The 18,367-nt window shown below is 41.8% G+C and overlaps 1 protein-coding gene across 2 annotated transcripts in view; it reads left to right on the forward strand.

Moving 5' to 3' along the window:
• The window catches only part of PARM1 (prostate androgen-regulated mucin-like protein 1), a 75,985-nt gene extending 58,466 nt beyond the window's left edge, over window positions 1-17,519 (forward strand). For both annotated transcript variants that reach the window (XM_040418113.1, XM_040418114.1), the window contains 2 exons: window positions 12,550-12,628; window positions 17,120-17,519. In XM_040418113.1, coding sequence (XP_040274047.1) covers window positions 12,550-12,628; window positions 17,120-17,204 — 164 coding nt within the window. In that variant the 3' untranslated portion in view covers window positions 17,205-17,519. The remainder of the gene's footprint in view (window positions 1-12,549; window positions 12,629-17,119) is intronic.
• Window positions 17,520-18,367: the final 848 nt, after the last annotated feature.

Below are 18,367 nucleotides of genomic sequence, written 5' to 3' on the forward strand. Positions count from 1 at the left end.
GGTAAACCGGTATTAAATAAAAAAATAAAAAGGGTTAAAAAACAAACACCAAAATATTAAGTTTAAATCACCCCCTTGCCCAATTTTACATATAAAATATATAAACAATAAAAAAAATTACATATCGCCACGTCCAAAAAAGTGCGAACTATTAAAATATTTTAAAATATGGTGAACGCCGTAATAGAAAAAAAAAAAACTTGCAATTTTGCAATTTTTTTGTCACCTTGTCCCAACAAAAATCAGGTTAGGACTGTTCTATTATGGTCCAGATGTTCCATAAAATCTGGAATGCACGCGGCTTTTTTGGTGTTTTATTTTTTTCACGTGGTATCGAGTATCGCAATACTTTTTTATGGTATCGAAATCGAGTCCAAATTTTGGTATCGTGACAACCCTTTATTATACTGTAATTATATGTATTTTATGTTTGGCGACTAAAAATTTTAGTTTGGCTCCTAAATTTTTCAGGTTAGGAGCCAATGGCTCCTTGATATTTTTTTTTTTCTGGAGCCCTGGGTTAGCGCTGACCGAGGCATAGAAGGGGTTAATGCGCTGGCATCGGTGTTTTCACCGATGCTGGCGCATACAGCACGGGTCCGGCTAACGGGAACAGCCAGTCCCCTGCAGCTGATCGTGCGGGTGCAGCTCTGCACCCACCCGATCAGCGGGCCATAATAGTACGGCGCTGGGCGGCAAGTCACGTTAATTAAAGACACAACTGTGGATGTATTTAAATGCACACCTGAAACATACTGCTTCTTTGTGTAGCATCATGGGAAAGATATCAGCCAAGATATCAGAAAGAGAATTGTGGACTTGCAGAAGTCTGGCTCAACCTTGGTTGCAATTTCAAGATACCTGAAGGTGCCTCGTTCATCTGTACAAACAATTATACGCAAGTACAAACAAGATGGGAATGTCCAGCCATCATACCACTCAGGAATGAGACAGGTTTTGTGACCCAGAGATCAACATGCCTTGGTCCAACATGTGCATATCAACCCAAGAACAAAAGCAAAAGACCTTGGGAAGATGATGGCGGAAGCTGGTAAGATTGTGTCAATATCCACAGTGAAACGAGTACTGTATCAACATGGGCCGAAAGGCCACTCTGCCAGGAAGACGCCATTACTCCAAAAGAAACATAAAAAGCCAGATTAATGGTTGCACACGGGAACAAAAATCTATATTTTTGGAGACATGTCCTGTGTCCATTTTTCGGCCATAATGACCATCGTTACGTTTGGAGGAAAAAGGCAGAAGCTTGGAATCCTAAGAACACCATCCCAACTGTGAAACACGGGGATGGAAGCATCATGTTGTGGGGTTGTTTTTCTGCAGGAGGGACTGGTGCACTTCACAAAATAGTGAAGGAATCATGAGGAAAGAAGACTATGTGGAAATACTGAAGCAACATCTCAAGACATCAGCCAGGAAGTTAAAGCTTGGGCGGAAATGGGTCTTCCAAATGAACAATGACGCAAAGCATACTGCCAAACTGGTTACAAAGTGGCTTAAGGATAACAAAGTCAATGTTTTGGAGTGGCCATCACAAAGCCCTGATCTCAATCCTATTGAAAATTTATGGGCGAAGCTGAAAAGGCAGGTGTGAGCAATGCGACCAACAAACATGGCTCAGTTATACCAGTTTTGTCAGGAGGAATGAGCCCAAATTCCGACCAACTATTGTGAGAAGCTTGTGGAAGGATATCCAAAACGTTTGACCCAAATCATACAGTTTAAGGGCAATGGTACCAAGTATTAATGAAATGTATGTAAACTTTTGACTTTGCAGAAAGAAATAAAAATGTCTTAAAACATTCTCTCTCTGTCTCATTATTCTGGCATTTGGCAAATAATAATAATTATGGTAATCCTAATTGACCAAAAACCGGAAAGGTTTATTCAGATTTCATGTCAGATATTGAGAAAAACATGCATATGTGTCTCTTATATAGTGTATGTAAACTTCTGGTTTCAACTGTATATACAGTATGTGTGTACTGAATTGCCTGGTTTGTTTCTTTTATGTTTTTATGAGTTGTTGATGCACATATTTTTTATTGATTGTGAAGATCGAATTCACTTTCATGAGACACGTTTCAAATATGTTGCAATCTTGTAATATAACTAATCTTGGAAAATGGACTTTGAGTCTGTGTTGGCATATATTGTGCCAGATTTATCAAATGTTGCACGTTGTTCAATTTGGCACATCTTTAAATTTAACACTTTTATTATGCCGCTGGAATGAGTTTGTGACTTTTTTGTGGTGCCAGTTTGTGAATTATAAAAATACAGCGCTTGCAAAAACAGTATACATTAGGCTACTTTCACACTCGCGTCTGGTGTGGATCCGTCATGGATCTGCACAGACGGATTCGTTCAGATAATACAAGCGTCTGCATCCGTTCAGAACAGATCCATTTGTATTATCTTTACACGGATCCGTCTTGAACACCATTGAAAGTCAATGGGGGACGGATCCGTTTTATATTGCGCCATATTGTGTCAGTGAAAACGGATCTGTCCCCATTTTGGCTCAGTTTCGTCAGACGGACTGATGCATTCTGAACGGATCCTTATCCATTCAGAATGCATTAAGGGCAAAACTGATCCGTTTTGGACCGCTTGTGAGAGCCCTGAACGGATCTCACAAACGGAAACCAAAACGCCAGTGTCAAAGCCTTAGCCTTAGGCCCCTTTCACACGAGCGAGTTTTCCGCGCGGGTGCAATGCGTGACGTAAACGCATAGCACCCGCACTGAATCCTGACCCATTAATTTCAATGGGTCTGTGTACATGAGCGTTGTTTTTCACGCATCAGTTCTGCGTTGCGTGAAAATCGCAGCATGTTCTATATTCTGAGTTTTTTCACGCAGCCCTGGCCCCATAGAAGTGAATGGGGCTGCGTGAAAAACGCATTGCATCCGGAAGCAAGTGCGGGTGCGATGCGTTTTTCACTGATGGTTGCTAAGAGATGTTGTTTGTAAACCTTCAGTTTTTTATCACGCACGTGAAAAACGCATCAAAACGCATTGCACTCGCGCGGAAAAAACTGAACGCAATCGCAGACAAAACTGACTGAACTTGCTTGCGAAATGGTGCGAGTTTCCCTGAACGCATCCGGACCTAATCCGTCATGCTTGTGTGAAAGAGGCCTAAGGCCTCTTTCACACGGGCGTTGCGAGAAAATGTGCGGGTGCGTTGTGGGAACACCCACGATTTTTCCACGTGAGTGCAAAACATTGTAATGCGTTTTGCACTCGCGTGAGAAAAATCGCGCATGTTTGGTACACAGAAGTTCGGGCTTGGGATCGGTGTTCTGTAGATTGTATTATTTTCCCTTATAACATGGTTATAAGGGAAAATAATGGCATTCTGAATACAGAATGCATAGTAAAATAGGGCTCACCTTAGAATGCATAGTAAAATAGGGCTCACCATAGTAAAATTTAACTCACCTTAGTCCACTTGATCGCGGCCCGGCATCTCCTTCTGTCTCCTTTGTTGAATAGGACCTGTGGTGAGCATTAATTACAGGTCAAGGACCTGTGGTGACGTCACTCCGGTAATCACATGGTACGTCACATGATCTTTTACCATGGTGATTCACCATGGTAAAAGATCATGTGACGTACCATGTGATGATCGGAGTGACGTCACCACAGGTCCTTTACCCAGGTCCTGAAGAAAGGAGACAGAAGGAGATGCCGGCAGCACGAACAAGTGGACTAAGGTGAGTTAATTTCTTTTTTATTTATTTTTAACCCCTCCAGCGCCATTTTACAATGCATTCTGTATTCAGAATGCTATTATTTTCCCTTATAACCATGTTATAAGGGGAAATAATAATGATCGGGTCTCCATCCCGATCGTCTCCTAGCAACCGTGCGTGAAAATCGCACCGCATCCGCACTTGCTTGCGGATGCTTGCGATTTTCACGCAACCCCATTCACTTCTATAGAGCCTGCGTTGCGTTAAAAACGCAGAATATAGAGCATGCTGCGATTTTCACGCAACGCACAAGTGTGAACAGCCCCATAGAAAGGAATGGGTCGGTATTCAGTGCGGGTGCAATGCGTTCACCTCACGCATCGCATCCGCGCGGAATACTCGCCCGTGTGAAAGGGGCCTTAGTCTTCTGTCCAGCGTGCTTAGTTTAACATGGCATATCGCAGCGTACATGGCATAACATGGCAAAACATAACGGTAATCACCATTTACTTAGATGGCGTTACACAGTTCAAGGATATTGTTTCTGGAAAAGAGACAGTCCTCATCGGGGTACCCCCTTACAAGCTTTTCATAGATAAGGTGATTAGTCCCATGGCTAATTTCTGCCTGGTCTCTCTATTATCAGAGCTGCCCTCCCGAAACAGTTACAAAGCATTGTCCAAACCAGCAGTTCCAGTGGAACATCTAGATGATCCTCATATCATTTTGCAGGCCGTGTAATGCAATACATCATGAAAACGGAGCTTTCATCTAGTCAGGCGAGAAGCCTTAACTGCTCATCTCTGAAACATGGGGGAAATTAATTTACTAGCAGCGCAAGCAAATGAGCTGTTGTCCCAGACATGAGAAAAAGAGCAGTGTGGATAGAAAGAAAGTAATGACGGGTTCATTAGAATTACTGCAAAAAGCTTTCAGAAATGATAAACCCTGACAAGCATCAGATAGCAACTGCTGACTAGCAGATACTCCAGATATTTACAATAATGGATGACAAGTTCCCTCATTGTGAAAATGCTGATACGGTTAAATATCTACTTATACAGTATGATGTCTCGATTAACAGTTTAGAATAATAAGGCGCAATGCTAAATGATGTTGATCCACTGTGCAGCTGAGTTGACTTGGGACTAGTCTCTAAATTGCCTTTCTGATCTTCACCCTTTAACCCCTATACAGAGATCTGGACTCCACTGCACCAGGCCTCTACCTCTTGATGAAGTCTTTGTTCAGTGGCTGCTGACCCATGGGGGTCAAGAGATACCAGTGCAGAGGACCAAATGTTCAGGCGAAACCGTAGTCAAGCCGAGTTGATGACAGGCAACGTTTGACCAGTCCTGTGAACAGTCCAAAGGTCAGGACAGGTAGTACAGGGTTAAAACAAGGAACAGGTGGAAGTCAAATCAGCCAATGAAGGATCAAATTCAGGGCAAGGGCAGGCAAACAAGACAATGACGCTACTTTGTAGGAAACTTGCTAACTAGAACCTACTGCTCAGGCAACCTCCCGCAGGGCAAGGTGCCTTAAAGGTATTCTCTAGGAATTATTTAAAATGGTCTACAGCAACCTGTCCGACAATGTGAATAGGGCTGGATGTTTCCACTTGCAGAGCAGCCTATGTGGGTGAGGGGGCAGGGCCTCGCTACATACAACACTCTGGCACTTGCATATGCTACATATTGGTGAGTTTTCATGTCAGGTTGCTCAGCCATCATGGGCAGAATCACATCATTACAATCTATTGTAGAGTAGTGTATTGAGGATCTTCCCCTTCATAGGCAGTTCTGCAAGTGGTGACAACTAGTCCTGCTCACATACTAGAGCAGGTTACTGGAGACCATTTTAAATCTTTCCCAGAGAACCCTTAGGTGGCCAACTATAGGATTAAAGAAGATTAAAGGGGTCTTTTAGGCTTCTTACAGAAGTGTAGTGGATGTGCTGGGTTACTGTAACTTAGCTCCCACTGAAGTGAATAGAAGCTGAGCTTCCTGTTTCATTCACAGTGCCAGTTCCAGCACAATAGGCTGTAGGGAACAGCTCATCAAGGGGTTATGGTATGTCAGGCCCTCGCTGAACTGATATTAGTGACAGCTGTACAGTTGAATACTGCAGCAGGCCACTAGGCCTGAAGCCTATGAGGTAGTGTTTGAATTGAGACAGGTGGTTCTGAAGTAATTACATCATTGTGACCACCTGCGCCAGGTTGCACGCAGCACATTGAGTTAATTGCAACTGCCTGAGCAGGGAAGCAGGCGTCTCAGGCCAATGGCTGGAAGAGGCCTATGAACTGCACCACCGACGGTGGCATGGAACAGGACTCAGGTGAGTATTTTATTTATTTATTTTTACTTTCCGTGGCCATTTGGGAGGCATAATACTGTGGGCACTATAGGGGGTATTTTTGTACTGGGGCACAATAGGGGGCACTATGGGGGCGTTATTATTACTAAAGACACTATAGGGGGCATTATTATTGTTGGAGGCCCTGTAGGGGTCCATTATTAGTACTTAAGGCATGATAGGGAGTATTATCACTACTATACTACTTGTGGGGCTTTATTACTACTCATGGCACTATGGGGGAATTTATTTCTACTGGAGGCACTATGGAGGAGCATATTACCAGAGGGGCAGCTATAGGACCATAATTACTACTGAGAGCACAATTTTTTCTTCATTATAGTATTGGGGAGCACCACAAGCACAGTATTAGGGATGGCAGCAGGATTACATTGTCGGGGCACCAGGATGGGGTGTTTTTGTTGAGAAGGTGGGGAGAATGATGGAGAAGTAAGAAATCTAAGATGTTTGGGCGGCAAACTCTGCAGAGACAAGACCTGACTGCAAGAAGTCACCAGGGTATCCTGGGCCAATTGGTGAAGATAAGAAAGGAGACATGACTGAATGTAAGGCCTCATGCACACAACCGTATTTTGTTTCTGTGTCCGATCCGTTTTTTTTGCGGATAGGATGCGGACCCATTCATTTCAATGGGTCCGCAAAAAACACGGACAGCACACCGTGTGCTGTTCGCATCAGTATGTCCGTTCCGTTGCTCCGCCAAAAAAATTGTGCATGTCCTATTTTTTTCTAGTTTGCAGACAAGGATAGGCATTATTACAATGGATCCGCAAAAAACACGGATCCGCAAAATAAACGGATGCCATACGGAACTTCATCCGCTTTCTTTGCGGATCCGCAATTTGCGAACCGCAAAACACATGCGGTCGTGTGCATGTAGCCTAATAGGTATATAGTGATGTATTCTACTGGATGTTTGGCAATGCTGAAACACCAGTAGCATGCTGAAGGTAGGGCTGGCTCTGTGGTGTGCATCTCACCTCCCCAGCACTCTTCTCCATATCATAATTAGAGACAACAGGAGACGGAGGACGAGGGCAGAATGTGCCTCTGTGCCACAGAGGGGCAGCTTCTGGGGAAGTATTTTTGTGCTGCCGGGTCAGTAATTTGTGGTATTGTTAACCCTTACTACTTATGTTAGTTCCACTTTCTGTCAATTTGGACCCATCTACAATATGTGGCTACTTTAAGTTCCCAGTCCACCCCTGGGTGTAAGAGATGTTACAGGACACATACATGATGGTAGCAGACCACTGTTTCTTCCTTGATCCTTTGTTTTGCTACCACTCGAGCACTGCTCAACGTATTTACTGAATACCACTGTTAACACCAATATAAACATCAGTACATCAATATGCGTGGAGACATAGCATTAACCCCTATAAAAAATCTTACACCACACAAAATAATAAACAACATCTTTATTGACACTTCAATATTAGACATACATCTATAAAATCACATATATAATGAGAGAGCAGGAATATGGAGAAAGAATCCCTCCAGTACTGGGGATAAAAAGTGCAATAGTACAGCTAAGCAGTCACTGTGCAAAATAGCATGAACCACGCACAGACATTATATGGTGCCAAACGGCATCCTAAGTTGGATGATGAAGACCAACAAACAGTCTAGTGGAACAATCAAACGCCTAAATTCTGGACTGAAAGCAATGATAACAAAATAAAGATACCAACCAAACTGGAGGGAACAGCCCAACGTCCGTTTCGCAGTCGCTTCTTCACAGGTGCCCTAAGCATTTCTAAGGCTACGTTCACATCACAATCCAGATCCGGCAATAAAATCATTGTAAGTCAACGGGTAACGGATCTGTTTTTTTGTTTTTTGGTTTTTTTTTACGAAAAAAAACTGATCCGGCACCATTGACTTAAATTGATCTTCATGCCGGATCTGGATTGTTCCGTTTCGCAGACTAGACACAAAACCGCAGCTTGCTGCAGTTTTGTGTCCGGTCACAAAACACAACAAAATGGAACTGATGCATCCTGATTAGTTTTGTCCCCATTGACAATGAATGGGGAGAAAACTGAAACGGATCTCAAAACCGGAAAGCCAAAACGCTGATGTGAAAGTAGACTGTGATGTGCTATCTATTTGGGATATTTTACGCACGCCGAAAAAGCTTACAACAACTCATCTGTGGTTTAAGTTTTTTCAAAGCATCTAAAATAAAAAATCAAGCCACTTTCAAAATATTCATTATTAGAGGGGTTTTCCAAGACTAATATGAACATCTTGGAAAACCCCTTTAAATTTCCTTACCATTTCATGCTTACAGCTGCAGAGCTCCAGTGTAGCCACAAAACAGTAGGACATACTGGGGGAGATTTATCAAACTGGTGTAAAGTAGAACTGGCTTAGTTGCCTATAGCAACCCGGTTTGAAAAATTAAAGGTGGAATTGGATTGGTTACTATGGCAACTAAACCAGTTCTACTTTACACCAGTTTGATAAATCTCCCCCACTGTATTTGAAGCAAACTAGCAGCTTCATTCATTTCAGATGCATTTGTGCGATAAGAAAATGTTTTTCAAAGTTCTGCATAACCTTTAAAAGCCCATGGTCATAAATGGTTGGTGAGAACTGAATTTAGCATACTGAAAATAAGAAATATTTTTTGTGCAGTAAATGAAATACTTTAATTGCACATAATATGGATTGAGCAAGCTGCTTAACCGTCCTGTGACAAGGAAGTCCTAGGTGAATATTTCCACCTCTTGTCCCACGTGAATCAGTAGTGAAACATTCCAGAGAGTGGCTGACAGTTCCCCTTAATCTTGAAAGGAAACTTGGCATGAAGCAATCATGACAGTTGTTAATATCATAAGTTCTGCTATTGATAAGTGGACAGTCCCATAACAGATACGAGCTGGACTGCTGCCTAGATGAAGTACCGGTACTTGGAAATCAAGAAAAATAGAGAAACATATTGCATCTAAGAGTGGATAAGAGTATATCTTGGACTGGACTCCTGCAAGTCTTTTCACTATATGGTACTTTAACGTGAACCTCTGCTTTACAGTCTCTGCTCAGGACATAGGACCTAATTGCTTAAATAGTGATTCTATTCTAGAACATCATCAATAATTACACGTCCACATTAGCTACATCAGTGGGACACAATGAATAGTTTTAGTTGTTTCATATAAAGTGTAATATAAGAAAATACAAATACACGTTTCATCTCTTGTAATAAAAAGTAATAATAATAACCCCTCTAAAAGGAGTCAAGACTCAGTTTTCAACTGGACACAACAACAGCATGAATTGCCCATTGGTCTTGCTAAAGCATCTCAATGGGTTCATATCAGGACTTTTGAGTAGTTGAGAGGTGGACTTGGAGTTGAGAGGTGGACTTGGAGTTGAGAGGTGGACTTGGAGTTGAGAGGTGGACTTGGAGTTGAGAGGTGGACTTGGAGTTGAGAGGTGGACTTGGAGTTGAGAGGTGGACTTGGAGTTGAGAGGTGGACTTGGAGTTGAGAGGTGGACTTGGAGTTGAGAGGTGGACTTGGAGTTGAGAGGTGGACTTGGAGTTGAGAGGTGGACTTGGAGTTGAGAGGTGGACTTGGAGTTGAGAGGTGAACTTGGAGTTGAGAGGTGGACTTGGAGTTGAGAGGTGGACTTGGAGTTGAGAGGTGGACTTGGAGTTGAGAGGTGGACTTGGAGTTGAGAGGTGAGAGGTGGAGTTGAGAGGTGAGAGGTGGAGTTGAGAGGTGAGAGGTGGAGTTGAGAGGTGAGAGGTGGACTTGGAGTTGAGAGGTGGACTTGGAGTTGAGAGGTGAGAGGTGGACTTGGAGTTGAGAGGTGGACTTGCACTCTGTTTTGGATCAGTAACACACCGATTGCGCTTGTGCTTCAGATTAACCATTTCCAGACTGCTATATTTCAATATTGTAGTTTCTCATCGCCGTAGGAATTTATTTGATTGCCATTTTTAGCCCTATGCAAATGATGAGAAAGGTCCTGTTTAATTTACTTTTAGAAAAAAAAAAATGTGACATTAAAATGTGCTTGGTAGGGGTCTGTCCCATCCCAAGAACTGGGTTGTCCCACATCTGAGGTCACTTCCTGTTGAGCGGTATTCTGGTTCAAGCAAATAAAATATCATTGCATAATGAAACGTTATACCGTCTTTCTTTACCCATCCTTCACATTTCTCAAGATCTCTGCCAGCAGTCAGTGAATGGAATTTTTTGTTATATAACTCTAGTTAAATATCATTACACATGTGCTCATGCACATATCTTGATAGTACACTTATCATAGATCTCTGTCATGTACAGTATTAAAGAATGATGGTTTCCATTTAGGGTCCATTCACACGTCCTCAATTGCGGACGCATTAATTTCTATGGGGCAGCACTGGATATGTGCTTCCCGGATACGGAATTGCGGACAAGAATAGGCATATTCTATTAGTGCCGGCGATGTGCGGTCCCCAAAATGCGGAATGCACATTGCCGTGTTTTGCGGATCCATGGATCTGCAAAACACGTTACGGACGTGTGAATGGATCTGCAAATTGCGGATCCGCAAAACACGGACACTGGCAATGTGCATTCCGTAATTTGCGGACCGCACATCGCCGACACTATAATAGAAAATGCATAATCTTGTCCGCAATTGTGGACAAGAATAGGACATGTTCTATTTTTTTGCGGAAACGGAAGCACGGATGCGGAAGTGCGGATCCGCAAATGCGGATGCGGACAGCACATTCCGGCCCCATTGAAAATTAATGGGTCTGCACCCGCTCCACAAAATTGCGGAACGGATGCGGACCCATTTTGCGGACGTGTGAATGGACCCTAGTGGGCATTGTGCCTGGTACATCAGCTTGACCCATTTACTTAAATAGGACTAACTGAAACAAATGACTCCGTGAACACCATGCCCCCTTCAGTGCGTTGATCCACAGATGTGCCAGTACGATAGGCTATCCGTGTTAAAGGAGGTGTCTAGTATTTTGATATTGAGACTCTATCCTTAGGATAGGTGATCAATATCTGATTGGTGGCAGTCCAAATCCCTGCACCTCAACAGTCAGCTGTTGGAAGAGGCCACTGCAGCTTCTACGTAGGCTAGTGACGTCACATTGATTGTCACGTTGCCTAGGCAGAACTCACTCCCATTCAAGTGAATGGGTCTGAGCTGTTATACCAAGCACAGCCTCTATAAAGTTGACAACACTGTGCTTGGTAAGCGGTGAGGAGGCAGCTGCGCTCACTGGAATGCAGAGACCTCTTTAAACAGCTGATCGGTGGGGCGCCTGCCGATCTGATATTGATGATCTATCCTCAGGATAGGCCAACAATTCCAAAATCTTGGACAACCCCTTTAAAATCCAGGAAACCTCCTTTAAAGTCAATTGGAGATAAGTAAGCAGCCAACCATACCCAGTGTTGCTATGGCTGACAATACAATAACCTTTCAATATCCACTAGGTCAACGGTTACTCTTTATGTGAGTGCTGTGGATTATATCATGCTGATTTATAAGATCAGAGTCATGAATTGTACTTGTTAAGACCAGTATGGTTTGTGTAAATAACCTTCATTCATTCTTAGGGTTGACGGGGATGTTTTTTTTAAATTGGCAGGGATAGTGTTATAATGAAAAAACAATTATGCTTACCATCCCCAACCCCCTCCCTTCCAGCGCTGACGCTTATCTTTGGTCAGGCCTTCATTTTCTGACTGAGGCAGTGACATGCCGGTATACTGCACGTGACCACTGCAGCCAATTATTGGTTTTAGCAGTCTCATGATGTATACCATTGAGGCCAGTGATTGGCTGCAGTGGTCATGTATGGCATACAGGCACGTTATCATTGCATCTGTGACCTGACATCACATTTGCAGCAGAGGAGGAGCTGTGGCGCTGAAATGAATGTTTTTTTATTTTTATATTATTATTGCATTTAGGCTACTTTCACACTTGCGTGTGGTGCAGATCCGTCATGGATCTGCACAGACGGATCCGTTCAGATAAAACAAGCTCATGCATCCGTTCAAAACGGATCCGTTTGTATTATCTTTAACATAGCCAATTTTCTATTGTTTGGCTCAGTTTCATCAGACGGACACCAAAACGCTGCAAGCAGCGTTTTGGTGTCCGTCTCCAAAGCGGAATGGAGACTGAACTGATGCATCCTGTTCCATTCAGAATGCATTAGGGCCAAACTGATCCGTTTTGGAACGCTTGTGAGAGCCCTGAACGGATCTCATAAACGGAAAGCCAAAACGCCAGTGTGAAAGTAGCCTAAATTATTATTATCAATCTAAAAAAATAGAAATTGAAAAAAAAATCTAGGACAACCCTTTTAAGTTTGCAAAGTTTCTCCTGCACTGCTTTTGTAAGTAAAGCCATAACTTGTGTATATGTATTAGATATTAACCTGTGACCTTCTGTTTACCATTTATATACAGGAAGTGTTGCTGCTATTACTGTCGTAGTAATTCTCCTTGTCCTGTTAATATTTGGTGGAGCAGCATTCTGGAAGATTAGGTAAGTGTCTTTATATTGTTTTAGTTAACTCTTTTTTAGTTTTCTCTCGGTGATATAGTCATATAAAAAGTAATCCCAAAAACAGTAATATCCTATTTTTAGAATTACTTCCTTTTTTAGTTCTTTTGGGTGCTTTTCGAAAAATACAGACATCTGCTAGGCTACAATTTTTTTTTTATTTTTTTTAACCTGGCTATAGGGTTGCCACCTTTCCCAACAAAAAATACCAGCCAAGTTTACACTGATAAACAGGGGGATTGGTTACATGGACGTGTTGTGTCACTTCAGCAAGTAGCATTTATTATGTAGAGGAACTTAATACAAGCCACTTACTAATGTATTATTATTCATATTGCTTCCTTTGCTGGATGGATTCATTTTTTCATCACATTAAAAATGCTTGTTTCCATCGCTACGACTGCCCTGCAATCCATCAGCGGTGGTCATGCTTGCACACTTTAGGAAAAAGCGCCTTCCTGTCAGGAGGCCGGGACAGTGGGAGCGCACATAAGCTGGTGCTTTTTTCTATAGCGCGCAAGCACGGCCACTGCTGCTGGACTGCCGTGCCACTGTGTCACATTTCAAAACAAATCCTAATCCTAGAATTGCTTTCACACAGGCCACTAGGTTTAATAACATGTCTAGACTTCATGTTTAGAGATAGTCCACAGGGACAATAGACAAACTGACTTTTACTAGGCAGGCAGAAGTCATGAAGAAATAGATAACTTGTTAACATTACCTATTGCGAATGGTGGATCCTGTTATTGAAGGCGTTACCTGATGTTGTAAACCTGCCTATGATGATAATGATATATAATATTACGCCTAGTGGCCAGTGCAAAATTTGCAGGATTTTTTAATGTAGATAATGGAAAATTGAAAAAACACCAATATTATATTTTTTAACATAAATATGTGATTTAAACGATAGGCCATTCTGTGTTGCTCAAGTTGGACTTACATGAGTCACTTTCCTTCTAAACAGTCCAAAAAGGCAGTTTTACAGTTTACATACAGAAGGTTTGGTAACTTTGTAGATAATTGCATTACTTCCCTTGTACTAATACCGAGTTACATTACATTGAGTTACATTACATAGAGCTGACTTCACAATTCTTACAGCTTAACAGTTTCCTTTGGATAGATTATCAGCATCTGATCAGTGGGGTCCAACACCCAGGACCTCCACTGATCAGCTGTTTGAGAAGGCATTAGCGCTGCGACCTTCTTGCTGTTTCCCGCAGGCAAGTGACGCCACGACTATTTCACTGGCGTGGGTGCTGGCTCAGCCCCACTGATGTGAATGGGGCTAAGCTAAGCATAGGGCAGTGAAATAGTCCTAGAAACTTTTTGACTCCTTCCACTATATAGTAGTCCCATGTAGGGAAAGACTGCCATTCTACCACATTATAGAAGCAAAGTTAAGTGTTACTTGTGAATACAGCTCTGGACTATAATACCAACTGTACTATGGGATCAATGCAATACTTATAGAGTTACCCAATTTTTATACAGATGTTTATATTTTTATCAAATCGCATACCGTATGAAGCAAATTTCCCACCCCAACAAATACATTTTAAATACCATACATATAATGATAATTTAAAGATAGTCTTTTCCAGTCATAGTGCTTAAAGTTTTTAATTACTTTATGTAAGGGATGGAAATATAATTAATGAAATTTGCAAGAAGATCCAAAAGGATTCCATACACATACATTTCCACCCCTTACATGAAGAGGGAAGTAGAGCTCTCATGTTTCAATCCAATAGGTAGTAAACACAGAGTTAAACTGAGAAATGAAAGTACTAGATTTATCCTTCTCCAGAGTCTATTTTAGTTACTACAAGGGACTGGGATATGTACTATTATTAGTTGTCTTCTCAACCTTGGCAGGGAGTTTAAAGCTTATCTGAAAAGCATGCTCTCATGGCCAGCCAAGCAAAATTAAAACCGTTAAAAACTAATATCACTAAGATATAAACTTGTCCCAAACATTGTATTACAAAGGGCTAATAAAGCTAGCAAGTCATTGTTACAAAGAACAATGTGTTAATAAAATTATTAACAAAAGCTTACAAAATGGTACACTATTGAAGACCATAAAGTGGAAGTCAAAAGCATAAAGAAGCTTGAGAATATAATAGCTTTGTAAACCACTGATGTCATGTTGATGGACTGTTTTACCCTTTGTTTGTGCTAGTGTTTCCAGGGCTTAGTTTTTTCAGTAGGTCTTGTAAATGTAAAATAGTCATGATTGTTACGGATCAGCAAGTGTGGACTTACTATCTGGTTGAGCCTAGGGCTAACCCTAAGGGTGTTATTCCAGCTCTTCTCTCGTATTCAATCCCTGTACAGGGATCTGGATTTCACTGCAGCAAAGCAACTGGCACACTACCTCCTGGGACAGTCCTGGTGTAGTTGGCAGCTGACCTACTGGGATCAGGGACTCTGGTGCAGGCACTGGGAGCTCAGGATACAGAAAATGCACCAAAACCACAGTAAAAATGCAGGAGCAGTCTGAACAGTCACTATGGCTTAAATACGGGTTACTAGATCCTAGCAGGCTGGGTGGTAGTGAAAACAGGCAGGGCAGGCAAGCTGGCTACTTTACAGGAACATGAACAGGGCAGACGGACAGGGTTAACCTAAACACAAACAAAGCTGAAACTAGAAGTGTAGGAGCAAAGTGGGTACAGGGCTAGAACACAAACGGGAACAAACGCAGGATAAATGCAGGTAATAAGCACTAGACTCCAACAACTTTGCTGGTCACCAGAAACCTTGATGCTCAGGCACCCTCTGCCTGTAGTGGGTTCCTTAAATACCCAGGGGTCCCTAGCCATTGTAGCGCTTCCAAATCTTTCCCTAATGAGACAGTGGCTGGAATACTAGGCAGAAGCATGAAGGCAGCAGCATGGTGTATAGCGCGGCTAGGGCGAGCAGGGCAGTGGCAGCCATGGAAAGCTGTCCTAACAATGATGATGTATAAAGTAACTCTCTGGGTTTTTAAGGGAATCTGGCCTTTCTTCTGTCCTTTGAAATCTGGCTTTTCTCCTATCTGATAGTTTAGTTTGTACTTTCCCCCCATCACACCACCAATGCTGCTGTCTCTGCTGCACGCTCTTCTGCTCAGGTCCTGACTGATGTGCGCCCTTCTCTTCCTGCTCATCTGGAAGGGTAAACTGAGCTAAACAGGAAGAGAATGATTATAATAGATATTAGACATTAATGTTTTCTGTGTAATAGGTAAAGTAAAATTAGTCAATGCAAATTTTGTAGAATAATACCCGCTACAATTTAGTCCCTGATTTTGGGACCTTGAGATGGTAGGTAATATTTATTTACAGGCATACTTAGTAAGGATCCATGTAAATATTCTGTTTGCCTCTATCATTTAACACTGGTCCTCATATCGGTATTCAGGGAGTGAATTGTAACAGGTATTGCAGTGTATTACAAAGATCAAGGGGACAGTCATCAAAACTGGTGGAAAGGAAAATTAGCTTAGTAGCCCCCAGAGCTCCTGAAAAATGAAAAGATCAATCTGATCGGTTGCTATGGGCCACTAAGCCAGTTTTCCTTTGCACCAGTTTTGATAAATCCTCCCCATTGTGTTAAATAGCTTCTAATTGTTGGACTGAAGAACAATGTTACAAGCTGAAATAAAGCAAATGTGCATCCTTTTGATGTGACAACCTGTTTAACTAGGCTGTAACTTTAATAACCAGCAAAATATTAGCCAAAATTATAAGTATCCTTTTGGATAAAACCCACCTTTCCATTAATCCTCATCCCCTTTCAGGCAAGTTGCAAAAAATGTGTAGAACCAAATCGTGCCAACACTGTGCCAATTTGCTCCACTTTTAAGATGGATTTTAGCCGCAGACACATTAGTAAGACATAATACAACTGTGTCTACACCGTTGCTCTTATTTCTATTTTTACCAATATTCTCAGTTAAAGTCCAATGAAAATGAATATAAGATGCATCAAAAGATTTTTTTAAAAAAATTTTTATGAAAAGGACAAAAATGACAGTGTGAACAGGACATTTGCTGAGCTTTTAGGTCCTGTAGAAACTGAAACTGATCCTAATGGAACCAGATTATTAAATGGGATCCATCAGCACGTTCATAAGAGTCTGTATTTTAAGGTTTTTTTTTAACTATAATCTTGATATCCTATCCTTAAGATCTGATCAGTTGGGTTCCAGCTGTCAGCACCCCTGACGATTATTTTATTGAAGGAACCACGGCACTAAAAATGGAACTAAGCTGTAGTACCAGGTGCAGCCTCTACCAAATGGTAGTCAGCTGAGGGTGGTGGGATTTAGGTCTCAGCAATCTGATACGGATGGCTTTTGAATTGCCCATCAATATTATAACCCAATGAACCAAACTCTTTAAAATCAGTATGGTAGGATTTTGTCTTCCTTTTGCATAGTATTTCAAATCCAGCAACATTTTCTCTTATATTTTTTAGGCATTCGTCATATGGAAGACTACTAGAAGACCAAGATTATGGGTCGCTAGGAAACTACAACAATCCTCTGTATGATGACTCATGAGGGAATTATTCCAAGCTCAAGAAGAACAAACCGATTCTCTGGTCTTATTGTTGTGCAGGGTCAGAGCACGAAATACACATTACCATTAAATCCTCAGGCCTGCTGAAATGACCTATCACATGTTATATGTCATGCTCAAACTCATGAACTGAAAACCAAAGTCAAATTTGTGTACTATTTTGTGTAATCAGTCATCACCTAGCTCTGTCTCCTGGATTATATAAATCACATAGATTATGATTCCACGTATTGTTCCATAACCCAATAATGAATAGCCTTATTTAAGAAATGAATAAATATATATTTTTAATGAAAGAGCAGTTTTGCACACGTGAGATGATCCTGGCATGTAATGAATTTGTATCGGAGTAATGACATTTTTTAGCACTTTGTAAGAAACTCAAAGAAACGCGTCATGTCACCCTTGGGGTATGTCTGTTATATAAACTGTAATTAAGGGTAATACAGATCAGTTTGTATTCATAACTTATTGTGTAGAAAGTTTGCTGACAGTAAATTTTCAAGCATCACGGCACATTACAATGAGTGATCGAGAGACGCCAGGGTATGATGTACAGATATTGCACTAGGTAGGGCAGTTTGGGTCAATGGTGTCTTGCCTGACCACTCCACTACTGTACGTATTTCATTTCTTTATCAGAGTTTCTTTAATTTCCATGATACAAGCTTAATCTTCAGGGCTGTGGGGTTGGTCAGTTTTGGGTGGAGTTGGGTGTTGGTAGAAATGTACCGGCAGTTGGAGACGGAGCCAGTGTGTAGAAAAATGAGTTGGAGTCTTGACTCCACAGCCCTGCTAATCTTCCTTGCCCAGTACAAGGTGTAGGAAGTTGCAACACAAACAGATGTAGTCATAATTGCTATTTGGTATTAGACACCCCGAATACACAGACGATTGAAAGGAGGGAAGCGTTCCCTCCCCGCAATCGCCTCCTCGCTTGTTGAGGAGACCTCTGCTATTATATGCAGCAATCTCTTCAGCAACATGGGGAGGAGCGATCACTATACCATCGTACGTACCCATGCTCTACAGTGGTTTGTGCAATCGGCGGCAGTATTAGAGTGCCAGATGATCGCTAACGATCGTAAACTGCCCGTCTAATATACCCTTAAGTTCTATCATTTATCTTCTACATTTATTTGAC

Source organism: Bufo bufo, chromosome 2 (genome assembly GCF_905171765.1).
Source record: "Bufo bufo chromosome 2, aBufBuf1.1, whole genome shotgun sequence".
Taxonomy (NCBI): Eukaryota; Metazoa; Chordata; class Amphibia; order Anura; family Bufonidae; genus Bufo; species Bufo bufo.